This window comes from Hylobates moloch, unplaced genomic scaffold, assembly GCF_009828535.3.
Source record: "Hylobates moloch isolate HMO894 unplaced genomic scaffold, HMol_V3 SCAFFOLD_9, whole genome shotgun sequence".
NCBI lineage: Eukaryota > Metazoa > Chordata > Mammalia > Primates > Hylobatidae > Hylobates > Hylobates moloch.
Window position 1 is genome coordinate 70,154,483 of NW_026652284.1, and position 17,232 is coordinate 70,171,714.

The following is a 17,232-nucleotide window of genomic DNA, read 5'->3' on the forward strand; positions in this document are numbered from 1 at the left end:
TAAAAAATTCATCTGTTTTTTGGAAATATATGTATGCAAATTTCAATTCATTTTCCCCTTTTAGTTTTTCAGTTATGGGACAAAAATATTATATCAAAACACTGAAGCTTTGCAGTCTAAATTCTTTTCACCTCTTCAAAAAGCGATGCTACCACCTAATAGTTTTCAAGGAAAAGTGGCATTCATTACTGGCGGAGGTACTGGCCTTGGTAAAGGAATGACGACTCTTCTGTCCAGCCTAGGTGCTCAGTGCGTGATAGCCAGCCGGTAAGTCCCTTACATCAAGCCTATTGGCGACGCTTTTGAAGAAACTGTTCTGTGCCATAGTATTGAAAACACTGTTTGCCAGAGTTGTTTGATTAGCATCTTAATCTTATATGAAATATTAGAAATATTCTTTAGATTATTTAAATACATCTTTTTGGAAAAAGGTACTATTTGAGATGAAAGAAACAATGAAAATTGTGGAACTGATGTTTGGGTAAACATCCGCAATTTTCATTATTTTAATTTCCCCAATTCAGTAGTAGAATATTTCTTTTCCTGTACACGAAGATGAAGTTAAAAAGTACGACATGGAGCCAGGTGGGGTGGTGTGTGCCTGTAATCCCAGCTACTGGGAAGCTGAGGCAGGAAGATCGCTTGAAGCCCAGAATTTGAGACCAGCTGGGCAACATAGTGAGACCTTGTCTCAGAAGAAACATTTTTTTTAAAGCACTATATGGAGGTTGCTTTGTCTTCAGTGGGAATGATTATGGTTACTGTTTTAATTAATAATTAACCTTATACCAGGATAATTGATGCAGTACTTTCATTTTATTTTTTATTTTTTGTGAGATGGAGTTTTGTCTAGCTCTTGTTGCCCAGGCTGGAGTGCAGTGGCGTGATCTTGGCTCCCTGCATCCTCTGCCTCCCAGGTTCAGGCAGTTCTGCCTCAGCCTCCCGAGTAGCTGGGATTACAGGCGCCTGCCACCACACCCGGCTAACTTTTTGTATTTTTAGTAGAGACTGGGTTTTGCCATATTTGCCAGGCTGGTCTTGAACTCCTGACCTCAGGTGATCCACCCGCCTTGGCCTCCCAAAGTGCTGGGATTACAGGTGTGAGCCACCGCACCCAGCCAGTACTTTCATTTTCTATAAAATAAACAGGTATTTCAAAATATCTATTATTGTGATGAATATAGGAAGGGTAAGACCATGTGGAAGGAATTTCTTCTTATTAGGCATATTCTGGTACCCTATAAACTCTGTTAAGTCTGAGGCTTTAGAGACTGGTTTAAAAATCTACCCCTTCACCATTTTGAATGGTGTAAAATTTTAGGTAAGCCAAGTAGTCATCCAAACAACAGTTACTATGTCATTTGCAATTGCAGATTGGCCGGAATATTTTTTGTTTTTACATTGTAATGTTTTTAAGAGTTTTAAAATATTATTTTCATTTTAATAATTTCTATTCATAGTTTTTTTTTGTAGAATGTGAGACTGTGTGAATAAATGTAGACTCTTTGAACCCATAAATGTAGTACAAAACCTACTAACATTATACCATGACTATATTTTCTTTGTAAACCTGGCTGATTAAGGAAATAGTTTAAATCTGTGGCAATGTTAAAGTAAACTGGTTTAAAAGTGACTAATTCAATAAATTAGTATCAAATACATAAAAATGATCTAAATTTGACTTTTAGAAAAAATTTGCATTGATTTTTGTATGTAAATAACATCTATACTTTCTCAGAAATGCTTTTCTTTAAGCTATGGATTCTCTGTATTCTTCAATTTATGAAATTGAAAAATATAATATGAAGTCATACAAGGTGTTTATTTCTAGGAAGATGGATGTTTTGAAAGCTACCGCAGAACAAGTTTCTTCTCAAACTGGAAATAAAGTACGTTAAAAATCAGTTATTTAATTTAGATTTAGGAATTATAACATGTTCAAATAATTTGTTCATGCATTTGGTTTAAGAAACCTGGAAAATGTCATATTCTTTTTGTTATTTTGCAGGTTCATGCAATTCAGTGTGATGTGAGGGATCCTGATATGGTTCAAAACACTGTGTCAGAACTGATCAAAGTTGCAGGACATCCTAATGTAAGTGTAGCGATGATGAAGCCAAAGTGCAAGACACTTGATGTTGATAACACCCACTGATGTGTACAAAGGAAATAAAATATTGGTACTGATGTAGGACAGGCAAGCCCCAATCTGGGGCTTAGCCTGGGAAGGTTCTTGGCTTCACCCAGGAAAGAGTTCAAGGATGAGCTGGTGGTAGAAGAGAACAGCTTTATTGAAGCAGCAGCAGTGGAATGGATCTGTGACTGTTCCTTCCGAGCAGGGCAACTCCATAGTTAATGTGCTGGGCATAGCAGTTGAGAGGCAGTTTTATAGTCATATTTATACCCACTTTTAATTACTTGCAAATTAATTAGGTTTATGCAGAAATTTCTAGAAAAAGGTTGGTAACTTTTGAGTCATCAGTTCGTTGCCATGGAAAGGGCAGTAACTTGCTGGCATTGCCATGGCAATGGTAAACAAACATGGTGCATTGGTGGGTATGTCTAAAGACGGGGTGCTTTCATCCAGGACCTGGTTTAGCCAGTCCTCAATCTGGTCCTGTGATGGAGCTCTGCCTCCAGAGTTAGGCCTGCCTCCTACCTCAATATGAGCAAGTGCTGTGTTGAGAAGCACCTATTTTCTGTCCCTAGGAAAATGCCAGTTCTGCTAAAGCAAAGAACAGAGTAGGAAGACCACTACACAACTTCCTTTCAGGAATACTTAAAGAATCTATTTATGATTGATCAGAAAACAAACTTGATTTCACTTTATTTAATAAGATTATGAAATAACAAGAGCAGTTATCCAAGAGCACAGCATTGAGTTTAAATGATTGATGCTTTTTGCTTCTCCTAGTAACTTCTGATTGTCTTCCTCAGTGGAGAACAATATAAACATGAAAAACTGTAAGAAATTCAAAATTTCTCTTTTTAAGGCTGAAATATGCATGAATATTTTGCTGTTGCTTGGTACATTTATTGGAAAGAAGCCATTTCTTCCAGTAGTCTCAAAGATAGCACTTTTCTATGTTAAAGATATTTTCAGAACCAATAACACTGAATCTCCTGTAGAACTAGCCAGAATCTTTATTGATGGTAAATAGATCATCAACCACAAGCTGCATTGGTTAAGTTAAACTAAAATGACACCAGAAACAAAAAGGCATTTCTTGAGATTCTTTGAAATAAAATGCAGTCACATGGTAAATATGTTTAATCTGTATTAATTTTCTTTTTTTTTAACTTTTAAAATTCATTTATTTTGAGACAGGGTCTTGCTCTGTCACTCAGGTTGGAGTGCAAGTGGCACAATCAGGGCTCAGTGGAGCCTTGACCTCCTGGGCTCAAGCAATACACCCACCTCAGCCCCCCAAGTAGCTGGGAATACAGGCACGTGCCACCACACCCAGCTAATTTTTAAAACAAAATTTTTGTAGAGATGAGGTCTCACTTTGTTGCCCAGGCTGGTCTTGAACTCATCCCAAAGTGCTGGGATTACAAGCATGAGCCACTGCACCCAGCCTTAGTTTTCTTAATAGGAGAATCTACCCTAATTTAAAGACGGCTTAGGATTCTGAAATTTGGTAACTAACATAAGAGGTTTTCACAGACTCAGACTACCAAATCTCATGGTATTGTTTTGCAGGTAGCTGTGAACTTCAACTTTATTGTATTATTTCTGTTAATACATTTCAGAAACAAAAACCCTGCAGGGAAAATGTTTTTCCTCATCTAAAGTTTCTGTAACTTACCTTGTTCATTTACTAGATTGTGATAAACAATGCAGCAGGGAATTTTATTTCTCCTACCGAAAGACTTTCTCCTAATGCTTGGAAAACCATAACTGACATAGTTCTAAATGGCACAGCCTTCATCACACTAGAAATTGGAAAACAACTAATTAAAGCACAGAAAGGTATGTTTATTTGCTTTTCCCATATTTATTTGGCTTCTGTGCGTGCAAGGTTCTGTGATAAGGTCTGTGGTACTTTAAAAGTCAATGAGACAGTCTACACTTGTACAACTCACAGTGTAATGAAGAAAAATGATATTTAAATAATTATCATGTATTACAATTTGAGCAGTAAGAAATATATGTTTCAAGTGCATTGGCAATCCAGAGACAGGAATGACTAACTCTCCCTAGGGTCAGTGATCAGGTTGAGGAACAAGATGCAACTTAAGCTGTAAGTTCAAAGATCTAGATGTAGAGAAAGAGGAGGGAAGGGACGTGTGAATGTCCATGGATAGAGGCCTGGTGGAGAGGAGGAGCATAAGTACATAGGGAATGATGAAAACCTTGATGTCATTAGAGATGGGGAAAGGAATAGGAAATAATTTTGGGAAGGTGGGTTGGAGTGTAATTGGGAAGGTTCTCAATACCAAAATAAGGAGTGTAACGTTAATTCTGAAAGAAATAGGAAGTATTTTTGTATGGATTTCCATTGAAGGTGGAACAAAGAATGCGACTTGATTGGAAAGGTTAGTGATAACAAGATGGATGATGGAAGGAGTGCCATTCAGCAGGATTTGATTTTTCTTTTAGCATGTGGCTAGATTGCATGGGAGATAAAGTAGAAGACATTTAGAAGATAAGATCAACAGGCCTTATTGATTTGATGAGAGTATTTTCAGGTGGGGTGAAGTGTCTGGATGATGATAATACCAATGAGATTAAGGACACTGGAGGGAAAATAGATTTAGAGAGAACTTACTAGGAGAACATTTTTGTTAGTATTATGAATGAACTACTTTATAAAAGTTCATATGTACATGGATAGCAAACATGTCTAATGTATATATGTGTGTATATTCATATATATCTAGAACCAGCATACATTTATTCACCTGACAGACACTTACTAATGACTTTTGGGTAGCAGGCCCTATACTCATGCTCAAAGCACAGAGGTGGACAAGACCCTGTCCCTGAATAATTTGGGGAACTTGAAGGGTGCGGGTATTTTCTCAGAGAAGGTGGAGAGTATTCTAAACAAGGAAAATGAGGAAGAGTTCTCATGTTCCTCAGAGGATGTCCTTTGAGGGTTGAGGGGAGGAAAGAGGGCATGGAGCTGGCTAGGTTCCTCCCTCTGGTTCAGAAACCTTTGCTTTATAAGGTTCCATTTCTTCTTTTGTGCAGCGCAGGTGATCCTAGAACCAGCTTGAGATACGATGTAGGAGCAGAGAGATGCTACAGAGGCACTAGCTCTGTGTGTGTGTGTGTCTGCTCACACACATACACTAATAGCTTCCATCCTTTCTATGCACTCATTGAAATTGAAATTCCTGGTTACTCATTATGCCAGAATGGATGTGATTTATAATTGGATTTTGGATAAGTGTTTGATTTGATTTGATTTTTTTTTTTTTTTGGTGAAGGGCGGGAAGATGGATAAGAAGAGTGGGAAGAGGGGACAGGGAAGAGTGTGACTCCTCTCTCTTCCCTTCTCTGTCCGAGGAACCTTGATCTCTGTATCTCTCCTGTGTCTCTGCCTCTGTCTGATTTTCTCTTGCCCTACCCCTTGCTCATATCTCAATTTCATTCTCTACTGCTCTGCCTCTGTCAGCTCCTCATTTTTGGTTCTCTGTTTCTCTCTTAATCTGTCTCTTTCATTTCTTTGTCCTTCTTTGCCTCATTGTCTCTTATTTCTTCCCTCACTCATCTCTCTGACCCTCGATTTCTGTCTGACTCTCCCTTCTTTCCTCATTATTGTCTTTCATTTTAACATAGACTCTCATCTATTTTTGTTCATCACATTGGATTAAAATTCTATGGGCTTCATTAAAAATATATAAGATATCTTTTTAAAAGATGGAAGCCAGTTTTTATTCTTTCAAGATTCCTGTCAGTTATTGATGCTATAAGCTGACAGTTTGGAGAACTTGGACCACTCGGCTGAGGGGAGTACGCAGTAAAGGATTTGTTCTGGTACTGGATTGACAGTGAAGGAACTGAAGCGTGACATTTTTAACAATATCATGTCTTCCAATCTCTCAATGTGGTATCTCTCACCGTTTATTTAGGTCTTCTTTAATTCCTATCAGCAGTGTTTTGCATAGGCATTGTACATGTTTTGTTAACTTTCTCCCAAAGTATTTAAATTTTTGGTGCTATTGCAAATGGCACTGTTTTCTAAATGTTATTTTCTAGGTGTTTTCTTGTAGTATTTAGAAATACAATGGTTTAGTTTTGTGTATTGATGTTTTCCCTAGGAGCTTGCTAAACTCGCTGAATGGTTATTACAGTTTGTTTTTTTTTTTTGTTTAGATTCTCTTGGATTTTCTGCATTGATAATACTGTTGGTGAAAAAAAGACAGTTTTTATATTTTCCTTCCCAATTGATAAGGCTTTTATTTTCTTTCTTGCCTTATTTTACTGGATGGGACCTTCACTAAAATATTGAATAGGTAAAAACTTAGATTCTGCTTGTTCCTAGTATTAAGAACAAATCAAATACATTTCCTCCTGATGCCAGGAGGAAAGCAATTAGATTTTCACTATTAATTATGATTTACCTGTAAGTTTTCATAAATATCCTTTATCAGCTTTAGGAAGTTATCTTTATATCTAGTTTGCTGATAGCTTTTATATTATTATTATTGTACTTTAAGTTCTAGGGTACATGTGCACAATGTGCAGGTTTGTTAGATATGTATACATGTGCCATGTTGGTGTGCTGCACCCATTAACTCATCATTTACATTAGATATATCTCCTAATGCTATCCCTCCTCCCTACCCCAACCCCATGACAGGCCCCAGTATGTGGTGTTCCCCACCCTGTGTCCAAGTGTTCTCATTGTTCAATTCCCACCTATGAGGGGGAACATGCAGTGTTTGGTTTTCTGGCCTTGCAATAGTTTGCTCAGAATGATGGTTTCCAGCTTCATCCATGTCCCTACAAAGGACATGAACTCATCCTTTTTATGGCTGCATAGTATTCCATGGTGTATATGTGCCACATTTCCTTAATCCAGTCTATCATTGATGGACATTTGGGTTGGTTCCAAATCTTTGCTATTGTGAATAGTGCCACAATAAGCATACGTGTGCATGTGTCTTTATAGTAGAATGATTTATAATCCTTTGGGTATATACCCAGTAATGGGATGGCTGGGTCAAATGGTAATTCTAGTTCTAGATCCTTGAGGAATCGCCACACTGTCTTACACAATGGTTGAACTAGTTTACAGTCCCACAAACAGTGTAAAAGTGTTCCTATTTCTCCACATCCTCTCCATCACCTGTTGTTTCCTGACTTTTTAATGATCACCATTCTAACTGGTGTGAGATGATATCTCATTGTGGTTTTGATTTGCGTTTCTCTGATGGCCAGTGATGATGAGCATTTTTTCATGTATCTGTTGGCTGTGGAAATGTCTTCTTTTGAGAAGTGTCTGTTCAAATCCTTCGCCTACTTTTTGATGGGGTTGTTTGATTTTTTCTTGTAAATTTGTTTAAGTTCTTTGTAGATTCTGGATATTAGCCCTTTGTCAGATGGGTGGATTGCAGAAATTTTCTCCCATTCTGTAGGTTGCCTGTTCACTCTGATGGTAGTTTCTTTTGCTGTGCAGAAGCTATTTAGTTTAATTAGATCCCATTTGTCTATTTTGGCTTTTGTTGCCGTTGCTTTTGGTGTTTTAGACATGAAGTCCTTGCCCATGCCTATGTCCTGAATGATATTGCCTAGGTTTTCTTCTAGGGTTTTTATGGTTTTAGGTCTGACATTTAAGTCTTTAACCCATCATGAATAAATTTTTGTATAAGGAGTAAGGAAGGGATCCAGTTTCAGCTTTCTACATATGGCTAGCCAGTTTTCCCAGCACCATTTATTAAATAGGAAATCCTTTCCCCATTTCTTGTTTTTGTCAGGTTTGTCAAAGATCAGATGGTTGTAGATGTGTGGTGTTATTTCTGAGGGCTCTGTTCTGTTCCATTGATTTATATATCTGTTTTGGTACCAGTACCATGCTGTTTTGGTTACTGTAGCCTTGTAGTATAGTTTAAAGTCAGGTAGTATGATGCCTCCAGCTTTGTTCTTTTGGCTTAGGATTGTCTTGGCGATGCGGGTTCTTTTTTGGTTCCACATGAACTTTAAAGTAGTTTTTTCCAATTCTGTGAAGAAAGTCATTGGTAGCTTGATGGGGATGGCATTGAATCTATAAATTACCTTGGGCAGTGTGGCCACTTTCATGATACTGATTCTTCCTATCCATGAGCATGGAACGTTCTTCCATTTGTTTGTGTCCCCTTTTATTTCATTGAGCAGTGGTTTGTAGTTCTCCTTGAAGAGGTCCTTCATGTCCCGTGTAAGTTGGATTCCTAGGTATTTTATTTTCTTTGAAGCAATTGTGAATGGGAGTACACTCATGATTTGGCTTTCTGTTTGTCTGTTATTGGTGTATAGGAATGCTTGTGATTTTTGCACATTGATTTTGTATCCTGAGACTTTGCTGAAGTTGCTTATCAGCTTAAGGAGATTTTGGGCTAAGATGATGGGGTTTTCTACATATACAATCATGTCATCTGCAAACAGGGACAATTTGACTTCCTCTTTTCCTAATTGAATATCCTTATTTCTTTCTCCTGCCTGATTGCCCTGGCCAGAACTTCCAACACTATGTTGAGTAGGAGTGGTGAGAGAGGGCATCCCTGTCTTATGCCAGTTTTCAGAGAGAATGCTTCCAGTTTTTGCCCATTCAGTATGATATTGGCTGTGGGTTTGTCATAAATAGCTCTTATTGTTTTGAGATACGTCCCATCAATACCTAATTTATTGAGAATTTTTAGCATGAAGGGCGGTTGAATTTTATCGAAGGCCTTTTCTGCATCTTTTGAGATAATAATGTAGTTTTTGTCTTTTGTTCTGTTTGTATGATGGATTACGTTTATTGATTTGCATAATGTTGAACCAGACTTGCATCCCAGGGATGAAGCCCACTTGATCGTGGTGGATAAGCTTTTTGATGTGCTGCTGGATTTGGTTTGCCAGTATTTTACTGAGGATATTTGCATAGATGTTCATCAGGGATATTGGTCTAAAATTCTCTTTTTTTGTTGTGTCTCTGGAAGGCTTTGGTATCAGGATGATGCTGGCCTCATAAAATGAGTCAGGGAGGATTCCCTCTTTTTCTGTTGATTGGAATAGTTTCAGAAGGAATGGTACCAGCTCCTCTTTGTACCTCTGGTAGAGTTTGGCTGTGAATCTGTCTGGTCCTGGACTTTTTTTGCTTGGTAGGCTTTTAATTATTGCCTCAATTTCAGAGTGTGTTATTGGTGTATTCAGGGATTCAACTTCTTCCTGGTTTAGTCTTGGGAGGGTGTGTGTGTCCAGGAATGTATCCATTTCTTCCAGATTTTCTAGTTTATTTGCATAGAGGTGTTTATAGTATTCTCTGATGGGAGTTTGTATCTCTGTGGGATCAGTGGTAATATCCCCTTTATCATTTTTTATTGTGTCTATTTGATTCTTTGCTCTTTTCTTCTTTATTATTCTTGCTAGCGGTCTATCAATTTTGTTGATCTTTTCAAAAAACCAGCTCCTGGATTTGTTGATTTTTTTGAAGGGTTTTTTATGTCTCTGTCTCCTTCAGTTCTGCTCTGATCTTAGTAATTTCTTGCCTTCTGCTAGCTTTTGAATGTGTTTGCTCTTGCTTCTCTAGTTCTTTTGATTGTGATGTTACGGTGTCAATTTTAGATCTTCACTGCTTTCTCTTGTGGGCATTTAGTGCTATAAATTTCCCTCTACACACTGCTTTAAATGTGTCCCAGAGATTCTGGTATGTTGTGTCTTTGTTCTCATTGGCTTCAAAGAACATCTTTATTTCTGCTTTCATTTAGTTATGTACCCAGTAGTCATTCAGGAGCAGGTTGTTCAGTTTCCATGTAGTTGAGTGGTTTTGACTGAGTTTCTTAAACCTGAGTTCTAGTTTGATTGCACTGTGGTCTGAGAGACAGTTTGTTATAATTTCTGTTCTTTTACATTTGCTGAGGAGTGCTTTACTTCCAACTATGTGGTCAAGTTTGGAATAAGTGCAATGTGGTACTGAGAAGAATGTATATTCTGTTGATTTGGGGTGGAGAGTTCTGTTGATGTCTGTTAGGTCTGCTTGGTGCAGAGCTGAGTTCAATTCCTGGACATCCTTGTTAACTTTCCATCTCGTTGATCTGTCTAATGCTGACAGTGGGGTGTTAAAGTCTCCCATTATTATTGTGTGGGAGTCTACATCTCCTTGTAGGTCTCTAAGGACTTGCTTTATGAATCTGGATGCTCTTGTATTGGGTGCATATATGTTTAGGATAGTTAGCTCTTCCTGTTGAATTGATCCCTTTACCATTATGTAATGGCCTTCTTTGTCTCTTCTGATCTTTGTTGGTTTAAAGTCTGTTTTATTAGAGACTAGGATTGCAACCCCTGCTTTTTTTTGTTCTCCATTTGCTTGGTAGATCTTCCTCCATCCCTTTATTTTGAGTCTCTGTGTGTCTCTGCACGTGAGATGGGTCTCCTGAATACAGCACACTGATGGGTCTTGACTCTTTGTCCAATTTGCCAGTCTGTGTCTTTTAATTGGAGCATTTAGCCCATTTGCATTTAAGGTTAATATTGTTATGTGTGAATTTGATCCTGTCGTTATAGCTTTTTTAAAAAAAATCATGAATAGGTATTGAATTTGTTAATATAAGCCTTCTTTCTATATTTATTGAGATGGGTATATTTTTAGCCTGTTAATATGGTGAATTACATTAATTAATTTTTGAATATTGAACACCATTGCATTCCTAGGCTGAATCTTCCTTAATTTTGGTAAATTATCCTAGTTATATATTGCTAGATTTGTTTTGCTGAAATTTTCTTAATGCTTACTTTGTCATTTGCCAAGTGTTACTTTTCATTGAGCTTCTTAGCTTCTGTGCTTGCTTAGTTTAGTGATTAGGGTTTGAGGGGAGTTTATATGCAGATGTTACCTTGTCCTTTGCACCTGCTCTGGCAGCTTTGTCCAACAGGTGATATGTTGGCTACAGCCTTGCTTTGCAAAATTGTTACTTTAACCTGAATCCAACAAAAGCCTCTTGTGCCGCCATCAGAGACATATCATATAAGCATTTGACGTAGCGTGATACTCTTCATATTTGGATTTTTTTTTAGAATCTTAAGTTACTTAACATTCAAGTTAAAACGTTGGCCTCATATCTATTATTGTCTTAAAAATACATTTTGATTGCATCTAGATAAAACCGTTTTTTCTTAAAAATTTTTTTGCTTTTCTTGCATGTATTTATTGAAAAAATATATGACAGCCTACTCAATTATTGTACTTGATTTTGGACTAGCTTTGGTGTTGAATCACATGGATTACTTTATACCAGAAAGCTAGAATTCTTTATACCTAAGAACATATGGGAATTCTATAGTGATTGCCACAAGTTCTATATTAAATAAAGGTATATGATGTAACAGGTGCTGGAATACAGAACAAGCAAAAAGTGAAGTATTCTTTTTAAAGACATTACCTAATTTTAACCAAATTTTCACTTATTTTTACTTCCTTCTTTCCTTCCTCCCTCCTTCCCTTCCTTCCTCCCTTCCTTTCTTTTTTTTTCCCTTATAAAACTCTTTCCTTCCTTCTTTTTTTCTTTCTTTCACATCTAATGTTTATTGAGTGCTTATTTTGTATCAGGCTTTGTTCTAAGTGCTAAGTACTTATTAACTCATTTAACACTTGCAATGACCTTGCAAGTAAGTGCTCTTTTATTCCCATTTATAGACATGGGTGGAAACTGAGGTACAATCTTTTTTTTTTTAATATAGGAAGTAAATTTTTAACACTCACATTTACAGATGAGAAACTATGGCTTATTAATTACCTAGGTGTTAACTATTACTATTAAAATCGACAATTGACATAATTTAAAAAATTAGTTGTTGTAAGTGGTCTAGTAGAGAAAAAGAACGAACTGTGACTTTTTGTTCTAGTCATAGTCAGTCACTTAGTTTACACCTGATACTTGGACAGTTAGTGAGTGACGATATTTTACTGTTATTCAGCTTTTTCATCTATAAAATAGACTTGACAATAAATTACTACTCCAATATTTAGTAACAGAACAAGGTGTTTGGTGTAGAAGCCTCATGAAAGATATAAATTGTTTTACAGATGTACGTGTGCTTTTTCTTACATGTGAATGGACATCCGATAGCCTAGCTAACATAAAGACTTTGGTGGAAATAACTTTTAAGAACCTCAGGGAATTTAAAACTAAGAAGTAGAAGCAACCCAAGGAAGCTTGAACCATATGGAGCTTGTGTTGGGGAAAGGGAAAGAGTAAAGTGAATAATCTTACCAGCAGCCTTGTGATAGAGGAAGAGAATAAATGTAAATCACCAACTGAAGAAAGAATAAAAACAAAGGACTGTTTTAGTCAATAGAGAAGAAGAAACAGTTTTCAAGGCCAGAGGCCTTGGAAGCATTGAACTGAGTGAAATACATTATACTGTTTTTGCAGTTCAATTAAATTATCAGAAAACACAAGATTTTTTAACCATCTTCCTGTTCTTCTGGAGTCCCTGATGTGTGAACTGTAAACACAAGAATAAATTTCAAAACATTCTTTTTTCCAACCCATAGATACTGTACTTGACCATTTACTCTTCCTTGTCCTCCATAATGTAGCACCCTCAGCCTGTCCAATCTCTATACTAGCCCGTTTGACTGATCCATTACACATGCCCTGATTAGAATCATTCTTTCCCTGAGCCATAGAGTCTCTATTCCCAGCTCTAGTCCACTCCTCAGGGAAGGATTACCAGTTCAGGGGCTAGCATGCACACTTTAGCACAGTGATCCCCAGCCCTTTTGGCACCAGGGGCCATTTTCGTGAAAGAAAATTTTTTCACAGACCAGGGGAAGGGGCAGCGGGTGGTTTTGGGATGAAACTGTTTCACCTCAGATCATCAGGTATTAGAGTATCATAAGGAATGTGCAAGCTAGATTCCTTGCACGTGCAGTTTGCAATAGGGTTTGCGCTCCTATGATAACCTAATGTCACCGCTGATCTGACAGGAGGTGGAGCTCAGGCAGTAATGCTGGCTCACCCACTGCTCACTTCTTGCTGTGTGGCCCGGTTCCTAACTGGCCATAGACTGGTATGGGGCCGGGGTGTTGGGTTCCCCTGCTTTAGCACTTAAAAACACGCTACATCTAGTTATTGTTTCATGTTGTAAGTCTCCTTTTCCATCAACTCTCCATCCGTTAGATATTCGTTTATCAGGGTGCATTACTTCTGCCCCACCTGCAAAGCCTTTCCATTCCTTCCCCACCATTTCCTAACTCAACACTGAACACAAAGGTGGTGCCTTTGTTTATGCAGTGAAACATTTTGGAGACCTGCAAAAGGAAGGTGAGTTGAGTACATACTTAACACTTTTTTCAGTTATGTCCTTCAACTTTACTATTAGAGGGAAAAGATGACCAGTCATTGACATGATCAATTGGAATGGAAGCAAATGCACCTTGTTTCAGAAGTGGGAAGAGTAGAGCATAGTGGAAGGCTTTTCTTATTTGTCAACAGTGTGAGTGCAAGGTGTATGTTGCTTAGAGTATATAAGAACCACATGAGTACATTTCTTTATATTGTGTCCAGAGATTTTGTTTTTTCTAGAACAGTGGGTGCATCTGAAGAGTATTTTAAAACACATTTTTAGTTATCAGTTGAAATTTATTAAGGTGGTACTAGTATCCTTTTAAAATCACTTTTTTCTAGAGTCATCTTGTTTGATGGGAGAGTTCACCCTTATCTGTTAAAATTTCTTAGAACAACTGTGTACCTTATTTTGGTGTTTTTTGAAGATAAGGTAAAGGTAAAGTGATTTGAGAATTTTGAAAATAAATTAGTTTTTCTTTCTAAGTAGTAATTAGAAATTTCTTGGCAAGGCAGTAGTAGTTACATAGTAGTTAAGAGCACAGGCTCTAGAGCCTAACTGCCAAGTTCCAATCCTGGTTAATACTTACTAGTCCTATCAACTTGGACAGATTAGCTTGCTGTGCCTGTCTTTTCTGTAAAATAATGTTAATAATAAAGCCTTCCTCCTAGGATTGCTGTAATGATTATAAGAGCTAGTGTCTATAAAGTGTTAAGAATAGTTCCCGGGGCAGACTAGTACTCAATAGATGTTAGTTATGAAAGAAAATGTTAAGTTTCCTCCAAGATAAATGTATTTTTACCACATCTTTTACAAGGGGACCATCAACTATCTGAAACTTAGGTTTTGACGCATAATTAAAATTGGTTAGAAAAACCAGAGCCCTGATATCCCTTCTTACTATAATTAAACTTAAAAATAGCAGCCTACATGAGGTATTTATATTAAACGTTTAAATGAGAAAGTGTTTCCTTAGTAGATAATATTATTTATATAGGGTTATTCTAGTTTTTAAATGTTATAGTCCTATTTTGAGTAGCTTTTAGAGAATTAAGGATTTTTAGATTTTCATATGGGCTCTCATTGAAAAATGGCTCGGAGACAGGTATCCTCTGTGCCCTCATCAAAAAGACAGAGAAGTTTGTCTTGTTACCATGATTGTCAGTAAGATTAATTGCTAGCAATAATAGTAGAAGAGTTAGAACTGCAACCAACAGCTCAGCTGTGTATTTAGGCATACAAGGAGTTCAGTGTTGCTTATATGTGACATATAATGCCTGGAGGGGTAGGAGATGAGGCCAAGCAATGTGGACTTCATCCTTCGGTGATAGGTAAAGTTAAACAAGGATTAAAAAAAAAATTAAGATACTTTATTTCTGTTTGTTGGAAAGTTGAAATAATACTCTCTACTAGTCCCCCATTGTGGTTACAACAAATGACCACAAACTTAACAGCTTAATATATCATACACTTATAATTTTATAATTCTGTTTTTTGCAAGTAAATGCACAGAGTTGCTTGGCTGGTTTCTCTGCTTCAGATCTTATAAGCTAATATCAGGGAGTCACCTAGCAGAGCTCATGTCTTGGAGGCTCTAGAAAGAGTCTACATCCAGGCTCATTTAGGTCGTTGAAAGAATCAAATTTCTTGTGGTTGTAGGACGGAAGTGTATATGTTCATGGTTGCTGGCAGCTCAGGGCCACCCTATCTCCTAGGGACCTCTCTCTGATCCTTACATAGGGACTGGTACATCTCAGAGCCAGCAATACCACAGTATGTCTTTCTCATGCTTGGGGACTGACTTTTCCTTCTACCACATCTCTCTTGCCTGCTCCTTAAAATTCATCTTTCTGACTACAGCCAGAGAAAGTTATCTGTTTTTAAGGGTTCATGTGATTAGACTCTGTTACTTGGATAATCCCAGAAAGGCCCTTCTCTTAAATTCTGTAACCTTTCTTAACGTCTTCAAAGTTATTTTGCCAAGTAAAATAAGAAATTCAGTTCTTAGGAATTAGGGCATGGGATCTTTAAGTGGGGCCATTCTGCCCACATATATTTCTTATCTTGTTAGAAAGGAAACCCTCAGAACAACCAGAAAATTTTGAAATAAGTAAATAATCATGTAATATCTGTAATGTAAAACATGCTTCCTTAGATATGGCACCCTTATGCACTGCTCGACCATGTGTAGCAGCCCTGACCTACCAGCGGTTCAACAAATTCTTGGATGTGTCTGTGAAACTAGAGGGCTGGGATGCCTGTTGGAGTTACCTTCCATTCTGGTGATGTTTCCTAACACAACTTGCCAAATTATTAACACACAGCTAGTAAATGGCAGTCTTTTTGCCTGAGAGCAGAAGAGTAATAGGTGGAATCAACAACAGCAGTAAATTAACAAGTGATCCTTAGAATCTAATGACATTTGCTGGATACTCCCTATGTTCCTGTTTTACAGGTGATAAATCTAGGGTCCAGAGCAGGGATGCAACTTCCCCAAAGTCTCATAGCTACACAGCTAGTAAATAGCGGAATCAGTTTCTGAGCCCAGGTGTCTATACTATTCCCTTTCTGTTGGTCATTGGAACTAAATTTGTTTAGTGATTCTTTCAATTTTCATAGTTTGTATTGAATCACTAAAATTGTTTAGTGATTCTTTCAATTCATAGTTTGTATTGAAACCAGATTTTAGAACTTTTGAATCTTCTTTTGAAATTAGATCATAATCTTGCACATATCATAGCTTTTTTGGTAGATAATAAAATCTTTGATGTTCTTTTATTACTATTTTTTCCATTTCAAAATAACAAAGATGGGCTAACATAATATTTATTTCATTTGTTGCTTCCCTTTTCTATTTTCTTAACCTCATTAGTAATATAGATTCATTTCTGTTGTCTGCTCTGAGCTGTTAGAAACTTGCCTTTTATAAAGCTTTTCCATGGGCAGTTATTCTAATTGAAATAAGGGGCCTCTGTACAAGAAGGAAAATATATGTGACTAACCCTGGGGATCTAGGAATTCTTTACTTTGCAGTTTAGCACCACTGTTCATTGTTTTGAAGCTGATAATTGTTTCACCTTGCAGCATTAATGCTATTGGAACAGTGCAGTTTCAAACCTTTATCTCCCTTTTACACTCAGGAGAATTAAAAGCTGCAATATCTCATTCTAAGAAGTGGGCTACCCAAATTTTCTAGGCTGAGAAAATAAAACCTTAAAGGGATAAAGAGTATAGTAAAATAACTTTCATTTCAGCATCTAAATTGTATTAGGATGGCTTAACTCCTTTCCCACACTTGGAGAAATGTATTTGTTCAGTCTTAGTTGAAAGACAGTGCACTTTCCATTGGAGCATTTGCTTTGTATTTGTCACTTTTAAAGCAGTTTTTTTTTTTTTTTTGTAATTTTGCTATAAGAATGATGCAGTTAGCATCTGTTGTCAATGTACTGTAATGGAGCCCACTAATGTTCTACATCCCTCCTCTTTCACGGAGTACGATTTTGGAAGCAAAGTAATTTTCAGTGATCTGAAAGGCTGTTTGATATATAAAAGGAGTTACCAGAATGACTAACATAACCATTCTTATTTTTTCCTATCCTCAAAATGGTACTCCTGCCCCCTCTTCCACCCTCGTGTTTCCCAGGATGGGCTGAGTTTTCTTTCTACTCTGGAAAATGCTGAGAGAAAGAGAAACTAAATATATGGAGCAGAGAAAACTTATCTGAATATTCTTCAAAATACTTTCCTTGTAGTCC

At 37.1% G+C, this 17,232-nt stretch overlaps 1 protein-coding gene across 5 annotated transcripts in view; it reads left to right on the forward strand.

Annotated features, from left to right (window-relative positions):
- Positions 1–17,232, forward strand: part of DECR1 (2,4-dienoyl-CoA reductase 1) — a 239,319-nt gene that overhangs the window by 14,888 nt on the left and 207,199 nt on the right. For all 5 annotated transcript variants that reach the window (XR_004370965.2, XM_032760011.2, XM_032760012.2 and 2 more), the window contains exons 2-5: positions 65–267; positions 1,832–1,889; positions 2,009–2,095; positions 3,826–3,973. Coding sequence is in view for 4 of the 5 variants with exons in the window: in XM_032760011.2 (XP_032615902.1) it covers positions 65–267; positions 1,832–1,889; positions 2,009–2,095; positions 3,826–3,973 (496 nt within the window). In the remaining variant the exon portion in view is untranslated. The remainder of the gene's footprint in view (positions 1–64; positions 268–1,831; positions 1,890–2,008; positions 2,096–3,825; positions 3,974–17,232) is intronic.